Source organism: Tinamus guttatus, unplaced genomic scaffold, assembly GCF_059628265.1.
Source record: "Tinamus guttatus ecotype Peru unplaced genomic scaffold, ASM5962826v1 Tinamus_guttatus_pri_ptg000089l, whole genome shotgun sequence".
NCBI lineage: Eukaryota > Metazoa > Chordata > Aves > Tinamiformes > Tinamidae > Tinamus > Tinamus guttatus.
The window spans coordinates 4672549-4692416 of NW_028288623.1; the positions used below are offsets into that span (position 1 = coordinate 4672549).

Consider the following 19868-nt stretch of genomic DNA (forward strand, 5'->3'; position numbering starts at 1 on the left):
CTCCCCCACGCAGCAATGTGCTCCCCTGGCATAAGCTCCTGCTCCGGAATGAGCGGGAAGGGGCTTGGAATCCATGTAAGTACTAGGGCTAACTCAGGAACATCAGCCAAAGTGCTGTGGGGTGCATTTTTATTTCATTTCATCTCTTCTTTCTTCCCTCACATCCCCACCCCTCTCCCAAGCTTTCAAAAACTGCACAGGTAAAGATGAGATGGCCAGCATTTAGAGATGTTTACATTGTATTTCAAATACAATACAGTGGCATGTAAGATATTTAATGATAAAGTCAGTGTATTTATGAAAAGTGTAATTTTTAAATGGAAGTTGTAATTCTCAACTGGCATTAAAAGTACTGAAAGACTTGCCCAGTGGATGCAGCTGTGAATTCTTGCCCACCAATTACCAGATTGATTCACCAGAGAACTCACATATCAGCCATCATGTTAAAGCTGCAGCTGAGCTGCAGCTGATCCGTTTCAGAGCACTCCTACTGCACTGCTACCTGGTGCTCCTTGCCCCGAAGTAGCGCAGCAGGATTTAATCCAGTTAAGCAGGAGGAGGCTCCAAAGGCAGCGGGATGGGCACAAAGCACAGGTTCTCCCTTTCCCTGTTGTAGTTGCAGAACCATGCAGGAAGGGAGACAGCCCCAACACAGCAAGGATATTTTCTTAGAAGAAAAAAAAAAAAAAAGCTTTATTTTTTCTAGACAGAAAGTGGTACAGTCCAGTCTTGTCCTGTCTGTTGCCAAGGCCACCCTCGTGACTGGGCAAACATCAGGCATAGTACTGCAGATTGGCTTTTTTCTTTGCTTGAACCTCCAGGATTCCCTCCATGTAGTCCTCATGGGTAAGCTCTGTAGCACCACGGCGAAGGGCGATCATCCCCTGCCCAAAGAGAGTGGAGTTAGAAGCATGTGAGCACAACATCAGCTCAGAGTTACTGTGTTCCAGCTTACACAGCCCCCTCCTCTCCATGCAGCCTACTAGCAAGGAACTCTTACCGCTTCCACACATACTGCTTTGCACTGGGCTCCATTGAAATCATCTGTGCAGCGAGCCAGTTCCTCATAATTCACATCAGGACTGAAAACAGGGGAAAAAAAAGAAGTCTGAGAACATGCAGCCAATAGAAAAAGCAAGGTATGGAGCTTTCTTAAATAAAAGCCTAATAAAATAGAGTGCCTCCCACCCCACAGAAAGAAGTACTGTTGCCACACATGGCAAACACAGCCCCAGAAGGCCATTCGGCTTCTCTACCTGACATTCATTTTGCGTGAATGGATCTGCATGATTCTGGCTCGGGCTTCTTCGTTGGGCATTGGAAACTCGATCTTGCGATCTAATCGGCCAGAGCGGAGCAAAGCTGGGTCCAAGATATCAACTCGGTTGGTTGCAGCAATCACCTAGGTAGAAACAGCATCATCAGTCTGAGGCACCTTGAGCACACACCTCTCCTCCTTGGGATCCACTGTGCTGCTTCCCTGGACATTGTTTTTCTTCTGACAGAGACCCCTGTGCCTCAGTAGCACTTTCTGCTAGATCCCACCTTGACTTGTGTGTTGGGTTGGAAACCATCCAGTTGATTAAGCAGCTCCAGCATGGTCCTCTGCACCTCCCGGTCACCAGCCTTCTCACTATCAAACCTGAGGAAGAGGCAAGGAAAAAAAAAACTATCAGCTTGAGCCTGACCACCCTGCCCTTCTATTCTCCTCACGTTAAAAGGCAGTCGCTGCGGGCACACTGCTTGGCTAAGCTCTTCCCAGGCCACCTTGAAGCTACAGCAGGTCATGCACTGATGAGATCCTGCAACCAGAGTTTAACTGTCAGCAGCACTGACATCCCGTTACATCCTTAGCCTTAAACAGGGCTGATGTTGTCCAGCCCCAAGTAGTAAAGAAGGGCAAACACCTTCATGTGCCTGATGCAGTCACCAGGGAACAGATTTGAACTGTAGGGGACCATCAGATGGCTCTCCAGGATCACTGTGTTTCGCCAGCTCGAGGTGTTTGGCAACTGTTGTCATTGTTTTGCCCTGTGTCTCTGACTAGGGTGTGCATTAAGTCAGTCTTATCTCTCGAACCCAGGCCAAGGAGACTGCTAGGCATCCAAGTGCTTACAGCATGGTCTATACCTCACCTTTTGGTGCCAATGGCATCCAGTTCGTCAATAAAGATGATGGAAGGGGCTTTCTCCTTAGCTAGAGCAAAAGCATCTCGTACCAGCTTAGCTCCATCACCAATGAACATCTGCACGAGTTGTGGACCAGCAAGCTTCAGGAAGGTAGCCTGGGAAATAGAAAATCCTATACCTATATCTTCAGCACTAAGATTGTAAGTGCTGAATGCTACAAAAAGCTCATACTTAAACATGCAAACAAACCCGCACAGAACCACAGCTCCAGTTTAGACACAAAACCCCTCTCCCTTGGAGACATTCTTAATCAGCTACTATCCTACAACAGATGCTTTAGAAGTTTCCTCTTACCTTAGTCTGGGCAGCACATGCTCGAGCTAAGAGCGTCTTCCCTGTTCCTGGAGGTCCGTACATGAGCACTCCTTTGGGTGGCTGTATACCCAAATTTTCAAACTTCTCCTTATGATTCATTGGCAGGACAATGGCCTCCACAAGCTGCAGCAAAAGAAACATATGAAGCCATAGAACCACCCCACTCCACGAATGCAGGCTACCTCAACTAAGAGCTGAAGCTCAAAGCTTTCTGCCTGCAGTCACACTGCAAACGGAATGTAAGGTATCACCTCCTGGATTTGTTTGTCCAGCCCCCCGATGTCACTGTACTGCTCTGTGGGCCTCTCATCCACCTCCATGGCTTTCACCCGTGAATCATATTCTGTAGGCAGGGTCTCCAGGATCAAGTAAGAGTCTTTGTTCACTCCCTGTAAACATAAATCCACCAGCTTTGCTTAAAGAAGGCCCTTTAGGCAGCAGTTGTTACTAATCATGCAACCAAAAGTGATTCATAAGACCTTCAGCAGGAGCTCCAACTCATTAACAGCAGTTTTAACACTGACACTCACCAAATCACCACAGCTTGGAAGAGTGGCCAAACTACTACACTAAAATTTTAGTATAGAAGGGGTTTCAAAGCAATCCAGACAGAGTGTCTCCTTCCAAAAGAAAACAACACACACACAGTTTTCTGGCTTATGTCATATCACAACTGCTTCACTCACCACTAGGTCTCCAGGCTTCAGTTTCTCAGCATCAACCAATCCAATAACAGGTAGGAAATACGTCTATGAGAAAGGATTCAAAGTCAGCAAAACCAGCTGTACCAGGATGGGGCCCCTTTTTCAGCACTCCAGGAACCCAGCTGTGCATGGGGTCCTACCTGGCGAGTAGAAGTTTTGATCACAGCACACTTGCCCTTTCTCTGGGAATCCAGGTCAATGTTCGCTCCGTCCTCCTCCTGGTCATTGGGGTCAACATCCAGTAGCTGGAAACGAGAGCGAGAGATTCCATTATAACAAAACCAGACAAGCAGGGCCATTCCAGGATTAACATTTCTAGATTATATCCTTTTATATTATATATACTAAATTATATATTTTTAAATAGAAAAATGTTAGCATTTTTAAGCAGATCAGCAAAATTATTGAATTATAAAAGGAATGCAATTAAAGGCTTTTATGAAGTTATCTTAACTAGCTTCTTATAATGAACAAAGCAGGCTAAGTACCTAAGTACCTGTATTCCTGCAACTTGTAAGGTACATGCACATCAACCAAGTTAGCAGTGAGTGCACCGTATTGCCTGCTAAGAAGGAAATGTTCAGTGGTTTGTAAATTCCAACCCATATTTTTTTTCTTTCTTTCTACTTAGTTCATTCCTCAGACCTTTTTTTTTTTTTTTTTTTTTTTTTAAAAGAGGTCTCAGCTACTGCTGCTTTGACTGCAGCAGTCCTCTTCATGCCCAGCTGGGAATAGTTTACAGCAGTTTAAACAACAGAGTCACCACTTTTCATTTACTGTGTCACAAGTCTCAGACAATATGTGCCAAACTCCATGCCCCAAGTCCACATTAAGTGAACGCTGGTAGCCAGGTTTTGTGCAGATGCAGAAGAGCTAACATGGCCCTAAGGAATGACCCAGTAAGAAGTGGCCAAGCAACAAGCACTTCTGGGCTGCAAACAAAACCAACTGGAAAAATCTTAAAAGTCCTGACTCCAGAATAACTAGTAGCTTGACAAGATACCACATTTCTAATTATGGATGTGCTCCCCTGCTCTCCCTTCTCCAGATACGAGCTGTGCACCCCTCTGGCATCGCTCCAGAAACGCACGCTCCCCCTCACCTCAATAACGTTGGAGACAAGGTACGGCAAAGTTTTGTTCACTTTGATCTTCTCGCTGTTCTCTTTGATCTTATCCTTCATGGCTTGAAGCTCATGGGTCACTCTCAGCACTTCACTCTTCATGATCTGGAATCGGGACATGTAAGGCAACTACTGTCAGATGTTACTCAGTCAGTACATCCATATCCATATCACATTCATATCAGTAACGTAGCTAAGATAACCTGCAAATATAAGTGAAGCAAGGTCTGCAGTAAAAGGCAGCTCTGCTATTAGGTGAGCTGCTGCAAACTGAAAGTATGAGCAGGGTGATGGCCAAATTAGAGCTTATGTCTGCTGAAAGCAGCCGGGCTGCCAGCACCTTTACCTTTGTACCCCCATCTGCATCCCTACTTTTATAGGGCAGTTACAATCTGCAGGACCACATAAACCACTCAAGACTTGCACAGGAGAAGCAAACCATACTGACTGCTTTCGCAGGAAAAAATATGCTGTGTGCTCCTTGAACAAAAACGCTCAGCACTGGAACAACGCCCGTTACAGAAGATAGCCAAATCCCAGGGAAAACAATGGGATACAGACTCATAGGATAATTCAGGTTGGAAGGGACATCAGGAGCTCTCTAGTCCAACCTCCTACTCAGCCATGGGGCAGACCAGGTTGCTCAGGGCTTTACTCAGGTGGGTCTTGAAAGCCCCCAAGGACGGGGCCAAAGAGCTTCCCTGGGCAGCCTGATCCCCAGCTTCACATGGGGAAGGACTGTCCTCGTACCCACCTGGAACTCCCTGCTTTAATTAATGGATATTAACTGATGATTTTAGTTAATCTTGCCCTTCACTACAATGTGTGCTCAAGAGAACTCAGATTTCTTACATCTCTATAAAATTTTAACTTTTCAACACAATTAGAAGAAAAAAATAACAAAAAGACAGAACATAAAATAGTTCTGAATCACCATCCAACAACACATTTATATCCAAGGCTACTGCAGCGAATACAGCTGTTTCTCAGTGCTAGCTGACAGCAGCACATGTTCTGCCTCCTTTCCTGGTTCACATCACAGAGTTCGGAAATGCTCTGTGAGATCCACAGAGGCAACTGTAACACCAAAGGGGCTCCATAAAACTGCCCGCAGCTAAATTAGCTTATATGACTCTATTCAATGAGAGATGTATCTTCCCTAAAAGATAACTTTTTCAAACTTTTCCTGACTAAACATAATGCTGTACTGTTGCACGTAACTATCCACAGGACAGAACTGCTATCAGGAGTGAATATACAACCTGTGGCATAAAAATACAAAATACAAAAACACAGAATTTTGATTTAAAGTAGCCTGGGAAACTTCCAAGGAAGACTGTCGCTGTGGAAACCAACTTCTGTTGAAACTGCAGTGCTCCTCTATGTGAATAGGTCCATACTGGGACCCCCCATGGACTGGGACAGATCGACCTTTCAAACCTTTATCAGGGAGCTAGAGAAGGTGACACAGGCTGCTCTCTCGGCCTGTTTGCAGATGACACCAAAGTGGATGGAAAGGCCTGCACCCTCAAGGGTGGCACTCAGAAGGACCTCGGCAGGATGGAGTTTTGGGCCTGCAGGAACCTTGCACAAATCACCAACGCCCTGCACGTGGGCAAGAAAAGCACTTTGTAAAAAAGGCACAGCGCTGACTGGGGAGCAACCCTGCAGAAACGGGGCTCTTGGTGGACAGTGCAGCAAACACGGGCTGCGCTGCCAGCCCCAAGGCTCTGTTGCTGGCAGCAGGACCAGCACACGGCAGGGAGCAGCCACAGCCCTCTCCTCAGTGCCCAGTTTGGGGCTGCCCCAACACACGAAGGACATTGATAAACTGCAGCGAGCGCAGCCTTGGCCTCAAGCACAGGCCTGCAAAGGAGAGGCTTAGGAAACTGGACATGCTCAGCCTGGACAAGGGGAGGCCTCAGCAGGTCCTGACAGCAGCCTGTACTGGACAGACTCTTCCCAGCAGTATGTGGTGGGAAGATGGCAGACATGGTGAAATGGGAGGTTCAGAGTGGACATAAAGCAGCCCTTCTCCTCACGAGGACAGCAAAGCTGTGACACGGGTTGCTCGGAGAGGCTACACAGTCACCACCCCCCAGGGCCTTCCTGACCCGCTGCACAAAGCCCAGAGCTGCCGGGTTCACGGCAGAGCCAGCTCTGCGCAGGAGCCTGGAGCAGAAGCCACCCGAGATCCCCCCCAACAGGAATTACCCTGGGCTCCCCTTGCCGGCCCCGGCCCGGGGCAGGTTCCCCCCGTCCGTGTCCGCACGAGCCGGGCGCGTCCGCGGACCTTTCTCCGAAGCGCCCGAGCCTCTCAGAGCCCGGCGGACAGCGGCCCCGCGGCTCCTGCCGCCCTCGCGCACCCGCTCCCAGCGCTGCCGGCCCTCGGGCGCGCTCACCTTGATCTCGCTGTCGAGGAGGCGCGTGCGCTGCACGATCTCCTCCGTGGACATCTTCAGCACCTCCTCGCCCACGCCGTCCTGGGGGCACAAGGCGGCGTCAGGCGCGGCCGGGCCCGTCCCGCCGCCCCGCGCGCCCCGGCCCCGCGGCCCCTCACCTCGGACTCGTCCCACACCGACGCCATCTTGTCTCAGCGAACGGAGCGTCGCGCGCCGGGCGGCAGATTCCGCGCTGCCCGCGCTGGGCGCCCAGAGCAGGGCACGAACTCCTAGGCGGGCTGGAACGCCTCGACCTCCTTCTTTCCCTCCTCAGCGCCCCAACCCCGGGCCCCAGCGTCCCTGCGCGGCAGGGACTCAGCCGTGCCGAATCTGCCGACGAGGTGGGGAGAGATGCCGGCCGGTCACGTGCCGCCGGCCAAATCTGCTGAGTGAGCGTGATGGCGCCGCCGCCATCTTGGTGCGGGGCAGGGGCGGGTCCCGCCGCCAGGGCCGCGCCACGAGCGCCCCCCCTCTCCCCCCACACACCCACCCAGACGCGGCGGGCGGTTGGCGCGCAGGCGCGAGGAGGGCGGGAGGAGGGCGGCGCGGCGGTTGGCGCGCAGGCGCGAGGAGGGCGGCGCGGCAGTTGGTGCGCAGGCGCGGCGGGCGGTAGGAGGGCGGCGGGGCCGTTTATTGCAGTCGCTCCCCGTACAGAGGCGGCGGGTCCGGCCCGCGGCTCATACGTAGCCCGGCTTCAGCGACGAGCGGCGGCAGTTGGGGCAGCCCCGCGTCCCGTTCGTCTGCAGGCACCTGCAAAGCAAGGAGGCCGTTGCGCGGGCGGCCCCGGCGGAGCAGCGCGATACCCGCCTCTCCTGCTCCGGTCATGAGCCCCTGTGCGATGGGTCCTCTCAGCCCAGAGCAGAGCGGCCTTTCCACCGCCTTCATGGGAGCATTTCTGCGAGTACATCCAGGGAAAGGGAAAAGCACTGATTGCCTTGACCAGGGGAGAGAGAGAAAGGACAGCCCTGGTGTCTACTCCTAGTGTAGATGTCAGGTGCAGGGGTGCGTTTTTAAGTGTGTAAACTTTTAGCATTCAGTGGTAAATGTTTTGTTATGCTCATGTCATTTCTCCTAGCAGTAAAAAAAATGATGTCCAGCTAACGTCTTCCAGGGCAGTCTTACAGTAACACAGTGAACACCCTATTCAGTTAAGAAATAGAAAGTAGGGATACTCAGGGAAGGGAAAAAAAAATCTCCAGCCCTGTAAAAGTCATCCTCCAAGAGAAACTAAAGATGACAAGACCCTGTGCCCCTAAGCACCTGCAAGGCCAGGGCATCAGTGAACAACGCTTTAGAGGCCAGAAGAAGGAGTGGGATGGATATTCTGTCTGAATCCTGTACCTAAAGGCCATGGGATTCAAGACAGCGGGTGGGGGGATGCTGTTGGGTAGAGGCAGGCAAGGCAAGCTGCAAAGCTGTCCTACGCTGGACACGAATAGCTCGCTGTCCTGTGACTAATGCTGCGACAAAGAGCCCACGGTCATTCCAGCGCGTTACTTTAAATGGAAGAAGTGGGAGCAAGGCAGCGCCTGGAGCTGGTTGTTCCTCTCGCCGATGGACTCGCCGCACATGCCGCAGTAGAGCTCCATCTCCTCCACGCATTCGTGGAACTTCACCACGTGGTCGCGCAGCTCTCGCTGCTGCCCCTTCGCGCGGTAGATCCTCTCGCACAGGCAGTGGAGCTTCAGCAGGCCAAGCTGTGCATAAAGGCCAGAAACAGGAGAGAGGTGAATGACAAGGGGAAGACAGACCTGGTGGAAGGAGTAGAGAGTGCTACCGAGAGCCCTCTCCAGCCCTCTCAGCTGGCTAGAGGTCCATAGATCCCTAGAGCATAGAAAGCTGCCCGAGAGGCAGGATCAGTCAGAAGAACATTGAGTATCTGAGTACTTCATGCCATTAACCCCTCTTTCACACAAGGGGATCCCAGATTTGAGGCACTGCAGCTTTTTCATTCCAGTAAATGAAACCCCATCCTCCAACCCCACAGCCATCCCTGAGAAACGCAGTATTTCACTGCCCTTCACTCTCAGCTGTAACACAGTGGAGATGCTGCTCAAGCCAATGATATTTTTTTAAGGAACAGACTCTTAATCCTCTGGCTCTCTTGGCTGTTTCATGCTACGTTTTTACTGCTCTCGTTCCCATGTTTATCTCACTTTGACTTCTCCCACTTGCACACCTGTGCAACTCCTCACAACTAAATACTTCACAATTAAACAAGTCCCAAGCACCAACTGGTTTATATGGACAGAGTGACAAGCAATAACAAGTATGAACACTAACACAACGTCTCAATTTACCCAAGAAGGCTACAGACACTCCTGAAGGGAAGCTATGGGATCCTACCTTGTTCCCTAGTCCCTCTGCCAGCTCCTGAGCCTTTTCAATGTTTTCCAGAGCCTGTAAATGGAGAGCATGCACTGTCAGTTCTCAGTCTGATATATCAAAACAGACTTGTATGAATAACATGACAGGACTCAAAAGAAGAAGGAAGAGGTACAGAGTAGCATTTGGATAAATAATTTGCAGCTCTGGAGGGTATTCCCCTGCATAAGCTCATCCCTAAGTAAAGCGTAGTTTCTGAAAGATCACAAATCTTTCAGAAAATAGAGCTACATTTCTATTCCAGCCACACAACACAGAGTACAGCAGAAGAAGGATACAGGCTTATTTAAATGCAGCAGCACATCAGGTCATCAGGGTTGGGACGAAGCACAAGCAAAGCAAACATTGTTCCCTTCGCACACCACAGGCTCAGCAATCTTGGGACACCTTCAGTTCCGATTTCACTTGTACAAGAGGGGAGGAGAGGGATCGGCACGGCCAGCGCACTGTGTTGTGCGTCCATATGTCCACTTAGCCCTACATCATGCTGTAAGTAGGACAGTGTTACTCTCAATCTTTTTCAGTCTGAAGGAAAAGTATTAGGTGTAGGAGCTGTCAAACCAGATAAGTCCCTACTTTCCCCCAGATGTGACAGCGTCTCTTACTGCTCTCATAACCAGTCTCTGCTTTCCAAGCTACTGGGACCCATTCAGGCTTGTGTGAGGGTAAGAAGTTGTCTCCCATGTGACACAGTATTTATAGGGGACACCTTATACAATTTCCACAGTTTAATTTGATATTACTGCTATACTGTGAGAAGAGGACCACATGATATGGGAGAGTGTGCTTTGAAAGCAGAGGAGATGGCATTAGACCTGTGGTGACAGCAACAGTCTGGGATAAGGAACTTACAGAACAAGGAAGCAGGAATTGAAAGGTAGAGGAGAGAACAGAACAGAACTGTGACAGGGAAGAGCAACTGGAAAACTCTGACATTAAATACTAGGTATAGGATCAAAGTGATGCAAGCAGCATATGGGGTTGGGAAGAAATGCTGTGAAGTCCAGGGGATGTTTCTCCTGAGACAAGAAAGCGAGGAGTGCACAGAGTCTGGACAAGCAGGCCATGGTGGGAGACTGGGAGGAACAGGGATAGTGCTGATTACACAACTGAATGGAACTCAAAGGAAGGTGGGACAAGCTGGCCAAGCAGGCTTGGAAGATATAGGAGGCTAGGACAAAAATATAATCTGCAAGGTGCTTTATTAGGTAACTAACATGAGGATGAGTGGCATGAAAAATAGAAATTGGGACTGGCAAGCTAAGGAACAGACTTGGGCAAGTGCTCAGGACTGTGACATTTGAGGAGGTTATGTTTGACAAAATGTAAGTAAGAGTCTTTGACTACCAGGGCAGACGTCACTCTAATGCCTGGACAGAGCCAGAGATTGACATGCTCATTCCCTTTGGTGGGCTTTGGTGAAAGTAGGACTCTCTGCAAACCCCCACCCAGGCTCTCTAAGATGAAAATTGCTTGTGATATCTGAGGCTGCAATGGATAGAGAGGGGATCGGGGGTCCAAGAAGTAGGTGAATATTCAGAGGTGGTGCAGATGGTGCATTCTCCTACTTAGAGGTCCGCCTGCTGTGTCTTGCCGTGTTGTTTCTACGAATTGGATGCCGTGTCTCTTTGCAAAGCACATGGTGGAGCCATAGAGCCGCCTTATCGTCATTATCGTACTAATGAGCTTAGTTATTTAGCTAAATGGTAGGCAGCGTAACCTATTTCAGAGCATAAGCTGATTGTCTAAAATGCAGGAAGAGACTTCCTTCCTCCCGGTACCGGCTTCTCAGCGTGGTGTTTAAGCCTTCAGGACTAATGACCCAGTTCTCCAAGTTACCGGCCTGACCCCGGGTGGGATGTTCATCCTGCGAGTAGCAGATTCCTCGCCAAGAGGGGCCGTTCAGAGAAGTGTCACTGTGCAAGTAACAGCCCCTACTGGGGGGAGGAAGGGGTATGGGACTCTGCTGGGTTGGGCAGAAAGCTCAGCAAGAGACAGCAGGCCCTAGTGCTCCCGTAGAAGCAGCTTCTAACTGACCTTCTCCAGCTCCTTCCGGATCATCCAGCATTTGGCGACTCCTAGCAGCACCTGGATCTGCCCCAGGCGATTCCCAATCTCTGTCATGATGCTCATGGAGGAGTCGTACCGAGGAACGGCTGTCTGCAGAGGCAGAGGGGAAAACGCGTTTTGCCAGGGCCTGCTCCTCACAGGCGCTCGCCCTCCCCTGCGCCGCGTGGCGGGAAGGGGCTCTACCTGCACGTCCTTGCGGCTGCGGTGGATGTCGGCGAAGCAGAGCAGGCACAGCGCCTGCAGGGGCCGGTCGCCGTGCTGCAGGGCGATCTTCATGGACTCCTGCGGGAAAGCGTCTGCGGTCAGTAACGGAGCGTGCTCCTGGTCCCGAGCAAAGAGGGGCTGGCAGTGAAGTGCAAGTGCTGCAGCCAGGGAAGGGTCAGCTCCAGAGAAATGCCACAGCCTCCTCAGAGGAAGCAAAGTCCTGTTCGCACGCCCCTAGTCGGAGGGCATTTATAGGCCCAAACTACTGAGATGACTCCTGAAAGCAGTAGCTCTAGGCCTGGGAGGCAGAGGGCACTGAGCTCGAGGGCGCAGGCCGTGTCCCCCCTTCCCCGCAGCCCCGAGCCCCCCGCGCAGAGCGCGCTGCCGGCTCCACGCCCGCTACCTCGCAGCAGTCCATGGCGTCGGCCAAGCGCCCCAGCTTGCGATAGGCCACGGCCATGTGGTACTGGCTCATCGCGCGGTACTTCAAGCTCCAGCCTGCCCCGTAGTCGTTCACCAGCTCAGCTGCTTTACACGGGAAGAACAAGGCTTTCTCATAGTCCTGTAACGCAGACAGACAGTAGCCAAGGCAGAAGTGAGCAGCTCAAAAAGTGGGTGATCACTGAATATTTTCCATGTAGTAATGCTGCAACCTCTAGCAGCTTTCTGTACACCTCTCAATACCTGCCCTTCTTCCACATGCCCTTGTCTCAGCATTAACATGAATATCCAACTGTGGAAGGAAGAATTGCCATATGCATAATTCATATTATTCAGTGTGTCTGGGACACTGAGGCAATGACACAGCAACTGTCTTTCATGCAGTATGTTGTAAGCTTTACATGGCAGGAATGATGATGTCTGCCCTGCAACCACAGACTGAAATGTTCTCTGCTCTTGAGTCATCTCTGAGCATCTACACAGAGCCCTCATGTTTTCTACATGCTTAGTCAGGACCTCTCAGAGGCTGCTTATTCATCATGGCAGGAAATAGAAAACTACAGCCTCAGTAAATCTGCAGTAAGTAATAGCATAACGTATTTTCAGTTTTTTAGCACCTTTTTGCAATAAGGGCCTAAAATTATGTAAAAGAAAAAAATCTAAACCCGTTCTTGAGTTGCATGCGATGGCAAAAATGAGAGCGCCCTCCTCTTGGGTGCTCATTCTCCACCTTCCCCGCGCCTGTGAGGCCGTTGCCCTCCCACCCCGCCGGCCATGGGGCTACTGCACCTTGAGCTGCGCGTAGAAGTTCCCGAGGCTGCAGCAGACGCGACACTCGAGCATCTTGTCGTCGTTGTTGTGCGCGTAGCGCAAGGCTTTCTCAAAGCACTCCAGAGCCTTCTGGAAGACGCTGAGGCCCATGAAGGCGTTGCCCATGCTGAGGCTCACCTGGCCGTTCAGCTGCAGGCTCACGGTGGTGCCCTGCATGTTGAGGCACGTCTTACAGTACGAGATGGTTTTCTGGAATTCACAGAGCTTCTCATTGCTGCGAGCCAGGTTTAGGTAGCTCTCTGTGAGGAAATCCGGGTCTTCCAGCTCCCGTGCTGTGTCAATCTGTACAACTGCAAACTTTAAGTAGAAAATAAGGTGTTTATAAAAACATACAGTTTAGTTCGGCATGGCCCAAGCATCCAGAGGGGCACAGTCATGGAGAAGAGGCTCAGCTCTGAGCAGGGTGCAGAAGTCCAGCAGCAGGGGCTGAGGAGCAGAGCACACCCTGGGCAGTTACCTGGTGCTTTCCAAGGGGTCTGGAGACACCTCCCTCTCTTTACACAGAGCCTCTTGGGCAAGGAAGCTGAACTGGGTTGGCACTTAGCAGAAAAAGAGCTGTTGAAGGGCCCTAAAGAGATTTTGAGGCAGGAAATGTTCAGCACAGCCCAGTTCTGTCCTCTTACGCTCAATTTAATTTATTCCATTTTTAAATAGAATTCTTAAAATATTACATAGAAGCAGTGCTTTAATAAAGAAGTGATAACAAGTAAGCTGCTTCATCAAATAATTTCATACCACCAAACTGCCATTAGTTGTCATGACGGTTGTTGCTCTAGAGCCATTGGGACTCACTGCAGCCTGTTCTCTGAGATGATTTGAAGTCTTTTTGTTTGGGCTGCAAACTCTTCTGGGCTGGGGTGCTCTTCTCTGTTTTGTCATGAACCAAGCGCACTGCTAGGGTGAATTAGTACCGGTAGGGATGGTAAATATTTAGCAACTGTCTTTGTGTAGAAATCTGTCAGAGGTAGTAGTTTCATTTACTGACAGCAATTCCCAGGGTCACCAATTCCTTCCATTTTTTTTTTTTTTTTTTTTTTTGTGTGTGTGTGTGTAATGGTACCACACATAGTTTAAGCATTTTTCACAGAATTGAAAGAAAACTAACAGCTTGTGCTTCGGTATATTTTTTTCACCCTTTTCTTAGCACTTTAGGAAGTCTGTGATGTGGACTCGCTGATTTGTATTAGCTGATGTTTCCCCACATTCCCTTCCCTTTTATTTTTTAAACAAGTTCTTAATTACTTCCCAGTTGCCACAGACACCTGCCTTGGTGTGAAGTAATTGTTCTTTCCAAAAGAGATTGAGCACCCTAACTCTTCTTAAATTGTGGTTAACTTCATACTTCTAGTTCCCAGACTCCTTTTCTCTCTCTCCAATTCTTATTTTCTCTCCAATGACTTACTGCTAAAGCTGTCCTCCTTGCTTGCTTGTACACTGTAAAATCTTTAGGTTCATTGAAGCCGTTTTTCCTTCCCAACACTGGGAGGAGTTGAAATTCACCTACTCTGAGCCCGTTTCCTGTTCTCTCCTCAGGTGACAAATGGGGGTTTAGGTCTACAGGGCCCCTTCCTTTGCCCGTTTCATGTTCCCATGAAGCCTTCTGATTTTTCTTCAGGTAGTCACATCTTACCTTCTCTCTTCATGAATCAGCTTGCTCTTTTTTTTTTTTTTTTTTCCTCTGACAGCATCTCATCCCACATCTCTCAGATTCTTCAAATGCTTTCCAAATCCATTGATACTCCTTTTTTCTTCTTCCTTGCAAGTATGTCTTTTGAAGATGGGGCTTTGAGACATAGATGTGTTTACTAGTAAGACGTGCCCCTCACCAGGTGCCAAAAGCAGGTGCTGACAGCCTTTCAATATAAGATGTGGCTTTTTTTTTTCTTGTGCTGCAGTATTACCAACTTAGTAAAGGCAACTGAAAACCACCGAACAAGAATATCAAGGCTTAAGTAAGACCCTATTTCAAGCTGAGAGAGTTTCTTAAAACTATTACATCTTGTTGTCCTGCCTCTCAGATTCTTGAGTCACCGTCCCAAACACTTCCTGCTACTCTATGTGGAGCCTGTCACTTCTCAGATACACACGTCATCTTCTTTTTATTTAATCAAATATGTTTATCTTCATACTCTTGAAGTTTAGCTCCAGCTTCTTTCTGGCACCTTCTCAGCAAACCCCTTATCTGCCTTTTTTGCATGCTGTCCTGACAACTGCGAATCCCTCCTTGATCTCATCTGTCATGCTCCTCTTGCAATGTGCGTGTTTCTCAAAGAAAACAAAACAAACAAGCAAAACACCTTCTTTTTCCCTCTTTCTCCTTTTAATCATCCCAATACGAAGACATAACAAAAAACAATGAGAGAATATTCCTGCGAGCATAGAATATTCCTGAAATTCCCTTTTACAGCAGTGTATTTGCTGTAAACATCTTTTACTGGGACAGAGGCCCTGTTTTCACATGTCTCTGTGATGCTGGATCAGACGGTGCGTGTGGCGGTGGGGAATAAATCAGTGACAGTCCCCGCGATTGATGGAAGGACCTGGATAACCTGGGAAGCCCCAAGGGCCGGGCCACTGCAAAGCAGCACGCTGTGCATCTTGCAGCCCGGGCCTGTTGGTCACCGCAGCGATTCAGAGAGCCCGTGACAGGCACCAAGCTCGGGGCAAGTCTTCCTGAGCTGCCATCCCCAGCCCGGCTCTCGCGTTGCGACGCGCGGCCGCTGTCCCCAGCAGGTGCGACGCGGCCGCCGCGCTCCTCCCGCTCGCCTTACCTTCAGCATGTCTTTGTACCTGCCCATCTCTGCGTGGGCAGTGATGAGACAACCCAAAACCCGAAACCTGCCAGCAGGATCCGCGGACTTCTCCAAAACCCTCATCCAGACTTGCAGGGCCTTCTCGGTGTGATTAGACTGGTAGAGATGAAGTCCTTTCTCTATCTGCTGCTTTGTCTGGTCCTGACCCATCTCTCTTCTGCATTAAAAAGCCTCATACACTAACCTTTAAGGAGAGCACAAAAAGGAGTGCCTGAGAGAGAACACAACGTAAAAAGCCCTAAGGGAGGAGGGCAGGTTGTGTGCTCAGAAGGCCTGGGGCTGTAAAATCCCGGCCATGCCGGGGTGCCGGAGCTGTGGCAGGCAATGGGCAAGTTGCTCAGCCCGGAAGACAGAACCCCAGATCCAGCAGGCAAGTGTCTCACTCGCTAAGATCCCATCTGCCTCGCCAGTCCCATAAACAAAGAGGAAAAGCACAACAGGGAGCGAGAGAGAAAAATCGCCAGCGATTGGAGTGAAACTCAATCTGAGCAGCAGTGCTGGGCTCCCCCGCATTGGCTGCAGCTGCGCCCGCCAGTCGGGCTCACGTGGTTCCCAGGACTCACAGGAATGCTGGCCGGGCGCCCCGGCTCCCAAGGTCACGGCGAGCCAACCGCCTGCCCGGCCCGCCACTGCGCGGCTAACAAATACTGCCCGGAGAGACACCGCTGCAGGCACAGGGATGTCTCCCTTGCCTCTTTCCCCTCTCTCTCATAGTAATCCCTCTTTAATAAGCCCTGGTGGTGACGATGGGCTAGTCTGGCACACAGCAGCATCCCCTAAAATTGCAACTCTGGGGGCAACACATGCCTTAAAAAGGAGAATGAATTTAATGCTCGTGCACACGCATACATGCAGCATTAAATCTGCAGCAATGTGCCCAACACCCGGCCAGGCACAAAATCCAGCCTCTCCCTTGAGGAGCTCAGCAGACAGCTGTGATCCTTCTCTGGGAAATTTCAACAGGAGTTGTCCAAGGAATTGCCAAAATTCTGCACTCCGAACTTACAGGTCTTTTGTGACAAATTATAATAATGATCAAAAACAACAACTTTCTTCATCTTCTGACTGTACAAAAAGAAAATACCTTTAAAACTTGTCTATACATCTTTCAAAGAGTAAAAGGCAGACTGGTTCCTCCAGGAATCAGTTTCATACTTCCTTTATGTGCTGCATTTTTAATGGGCCATGACAGCCTATACATTCATTCTGTCCTTTACAAGGTGAGTCAGTAAAGTTGAAGGGGAAAAGAAAAGCCTCACAGAAGCCTTATGTTTTTCAGAAATAGAAGACAGAACATTGGTCTGCAAAAAAAGGAACCCAAAACTTATTAGAGAACAGCAGCAGCAATTCACAGATTTAATACCAGGCCCACGTGCAGAAGCAGCACATCTCCAGGCACAGCTCTCCTTGCACCCGAAGTCAGCGGGGGCTCTTCCCAAGTAAGCACAGCAGCTGATGGAATCATCACTTCACAGGCTGGACCATCCCGGCCTGGATCAGGGCTGCTTAAGGCGGCCCAGATCCAAGGGAGCCTTCCCTAGGTAGTATCCCTCACAAAACAGAAGGCTTCAAGAGACAATAGTAAGGAACCATAACCTTCTCAGCATTATTTTTTCTTCAGAGAGACCATGCATTTATTTTTTCTAAAGTTTCCCTAAAAGAGATTTTTAAATGGTAGAAAAAAAAAGGTAGAAAATGGTAGAAAAAATCTTGCTACGATCAGACTTGCTCTCTTTTGAGAGCTTGTATCCCCCATCTATGATATGTTACTTAATTTAGCATTATTTTTCAGAGAGGTGATACACTAGAAGGTGTTTCAGCATAAACTCTCTGTACTTTGAGACTTTGGAAACAGAAACCACCAGGTAAAGCTTAGCAACAGGTAATGCAGAGAGATCATTTCTGCTTACTCCTAACGTTGTTACGTAGAGCAAGAGGTGGCTCTCCTCGCTGCAGCGACAGCGACGTATCCCTCTGGAGACAGGCGGTGGGACGGGCACAGCATGAGACACTGATCCTCACTGACACAAGGCAGTGATAACGGTGGACCCACCAGGTCTCTGAATTTGGAGAAACTGAGGTTAGAAAGCCAGAGACAGCAGCTACTGGCGTCTGCTACATGAAAGAATCAATGAAGGAGTCAAGAAAGGGGAAGCAAAACCACAGAATTCCCTACCGGGGCAGACTGCTTTGCAGAATTACTGCCCACAAGTAACCTATCAATAACACAAACTGACCCTGATGGTTTTGGACCACTTCACCTAGACACTGGCCCATCAATTTTGCCATGCACTTGTTGCTCAGGCTGCACATCCTTGCCTTTTGAGTTGCACTTTCTTTTCCTATGAAAACAGGAAATCTACCTCATTCACCCACTACGATGAAAATTTATCCTAGGAAAATAAGGACTAGGAGAATCATTGAACTCAAATTGATGGTTTACAAAGAAGAGAAACACACTCTCATATGGAATGTGCCAGTATGATAAATAAGGAGGGATAAATGGATAGAGCCATCCAGGCACCACCTGTGCCTCTGAGGGAAGCAAAGGGAGCAGCTCAAGTCCATACGAGATTCAAGGGTGGCTTCTATAGTAAATGGCCAAGTTGCTTCCCAGATACTGCCAATAAGTTGGCCTGCAAGGCGCACGAAACACCAAGCTGGGGAATATCAGAAGTCACGGGGGTCATCACACCCCCTTTCTGCCTGTGAGCACTCGTCCTCCCCTCTGCTCTTTGCGACGCTCCTGGCTGCGTGAAGACCGGTGAGGTCAGGAAGATTAGAGCCTGGAGTCAAAACCAGTAATGGGAGGAGGAGGAGGAGGAAGAAGAAAACAATATAAGAAGAAAAGTTTTCTCCTTAACATTAGGACTTAATCTACAAGTTTGTCTATTTCCTGTTGATGCTGACAGATTTGAAAACTCATGGGAAATGCCAATGATTTTCAGAAATTAATAGGCTGGCTCTTGTAGTTTAATAGCTGACTGAGTGGCATTAGCCCTTTAAAAAAGAAAAAAAAAAAAGAAAGAAAAAAAACCTCTCCATAAAGTACAAAAAAAGCTATTTACCCAGAAACCCCCATATCAGCTTCCGTAACATACAACTGACACAGCTGCTGCTTGGAGATCACATGAGATGAGCCCAGCCAGCTTTGTCACACAAGCAAGAACCTCCCATCCCACACAGCCCTTTTCCCGATTCAATTGTTTCTCTCCATCTTTCCCCCCAGACTCGCATGAACTGAAACCTCTCCGGCCTCCCTTCGACAGCTGCGAGTTAGCTCAGGGATCCCGGCACGATGCCGCACAGCAGGTGGGTCAGGGCCCGGCCCCGCAAGTGCTGCGCGGCCCGGGGGAACGCGCCGCCGCGGCCCGGGGGAACGCGCCGCCGAGGCCCGGGGCTGGCGAGCGCCCTCGGTTCACGCTTGTGTAGGAAGTAATGGGGTGAAACAGAGCATGACAGACAAGAGGAGAAAAGGACATGGAGAAGAAACATGGCTGCCCTGAGAACACTTGCTATCTCTGAGCTGCAAGTCAGCAGAAAGGGAGGAGGAACATTTTTGAATTTTTGTATCATTTAGAAATGTGGCTAAGTCATGGTCATCACGGTACCTGCCCTCTGAGACAGGCAATATTGATGTCAAACTCATGGCAAATTTCCAAAAGAATTATATATTGCCTATACCAAACGTTAATCTTTAAAAAAAAATCATTTTAAATTATGCATCTTAGTTCTGGGAGCAAAACAGATGCCTTTTAACGAAGCCTTAGCTGATAAGTCCTTTTTTTAAAAAATAAAAATAAAAATAAAAATCCCACTTCCTTTTCACAGTTTCCCAGGGCAGTGTTTCCAGGAGCACTAGGACATACAGTTACTTTCATGCTACAAACCAAGGTAGGTTCAGCAAGACTGGCCTTGCTCCCAGCATGGGGACCAAGTAAGGAGGCAGCGGAAGGTATGAGGATCGTAGGAAGGGTATGAGCAGCTATCTCCAAGAGTGCTCATCTAACCCCACGCACCACCACGCTGGCACCATTCAAATATAGCTCAACTTCGGTAGGATGCTAAAGTTAACCAGTTCTTGAAGCTCCATGGCGCGCAGGGCGCCCACAGAAAAGCGGCTTCCCAGCACCCAGGCTGTGAGATTGGATGTGGCCACCCTTCACTCGCCAGGGTATCGTATTTGTGGTGTCCGATATCTCCATGTCTTGCCCAATGGAGGCTTATAAAATGATACAAATTGAAGGCCAATAGAAGCAATTGAAAATCTTTTCCATTTCTCCCCAATGCAACGAATCATGTAGAGATGAAAACCCAGGGCTATTTTGTGCATCTGGAACAAGTGGCCTTGG

General features: G+C 49.4%; 2 protein-coding genes across 2 annotated transcripts; both read right to left on the reverse strand.

Annotated features, from left to right (window-relative positions):
* Window positions 1-675: 675 nt before the first annotated feature.
* PSMC3 (proteasome 26S subunit, ATPase 3) lies at window positions 676-7026 on the reverse strand. The gene is made up of 12 exons (XM_088520538.1): window positions 6892-7026; window positions 6734-6814; window positions 4311-4436; window positions 3349-3453; window positions 3191-3253; window positions 2756-2893; window positions 2484-2627; window positions 2136-2284; window positions 1546-1642; window positions 1257-1402; window positions 1001-1082; window positions 676-884 (listed from the first exon to the last, which is right to left on the reverse strand). Exons 1-12 carry the CDS (start codon window positions 6916-6918, stop codon window positions 774-776), a joined length of 1269 nt encoding a protein of 422 aa, XP_088376664.1. The 5' UTR covers window positions 6919-7026; the 3' UTR covers window positions 676-773.
* Window positions 7027-7395: 369 nt separating this feature from the next.
* RAPSN (receptor associated protein of the synapse) lies at window positions 7396-15811 on the reverse strand. The gene is made up of 8 exons (XM_010218319.2): window positions 15475-15811; window positions 12662-13000; window positions 11835-11993; window positions 11411-11509; window positions 11195-11317; window positions 9119-9172; window positions 8270-8469; window positions 7396-7522 (listed from the first exon to the last, which is right to left on the reverse strand). The coding sequence occupies exons 1-8, from the start codon at window positions 15664-15666 to the stop codon at window positions 7450-7452; spliced, it is 1239 nt and encodes a 412-aa protein (XP_010216621.2). The 5' UTR covers window positions 15667-15811; the 3' UTR covers window positions 7396-7449.
* Window positions 15812-19868: the final 4057 nt, after the last annotated feature.

Bases quoted from the DNA above. Each gene is read 5' to 3' on its own strand.
- RAPSN (XM_010218319.2), bottom strand. From the start codon at position 15,666: ATGGGTCAGGACCAGACAAAGCAGCAGATAGAGAAAGGACTTCATCTC. The intron at 13,001-15,474 runs GTAAGGCGAGCG...TTCTACTTAAAG, and splicing joins GGTACAAAGACATGCTGAAG to TTTGCAGTTGTACAGATTGA. The intron at 11,994-12,661 runs GTGCAGTAGCCC...TCTGCGTTACAG, and splicing joins ACTTCTACGCGCAGCTCAAG to GACTATGAGAAAGCCTTGTT.
- PSMC3 (XM_088520538.1), bottom strand. From the start codon at position 6,918: ATGGCGTCGGTGTGGGACGAGTCCGAG. The intron at 6,815-6,891 runs GTGAGGGGCCGC...TTGTGCCCCCAG, and splicing joins CGGTGTGGGACGAGTCCGAG to GACGGCGTGGGCGAGGAGGT. The intron at 2,894-3,190 runs GTGAGTGAAGCA...TTATGTTTACAG, and splicing joins TGAAGCCTGGAGACCTAGTG to GGAGTGAACAAAGACTCTTA.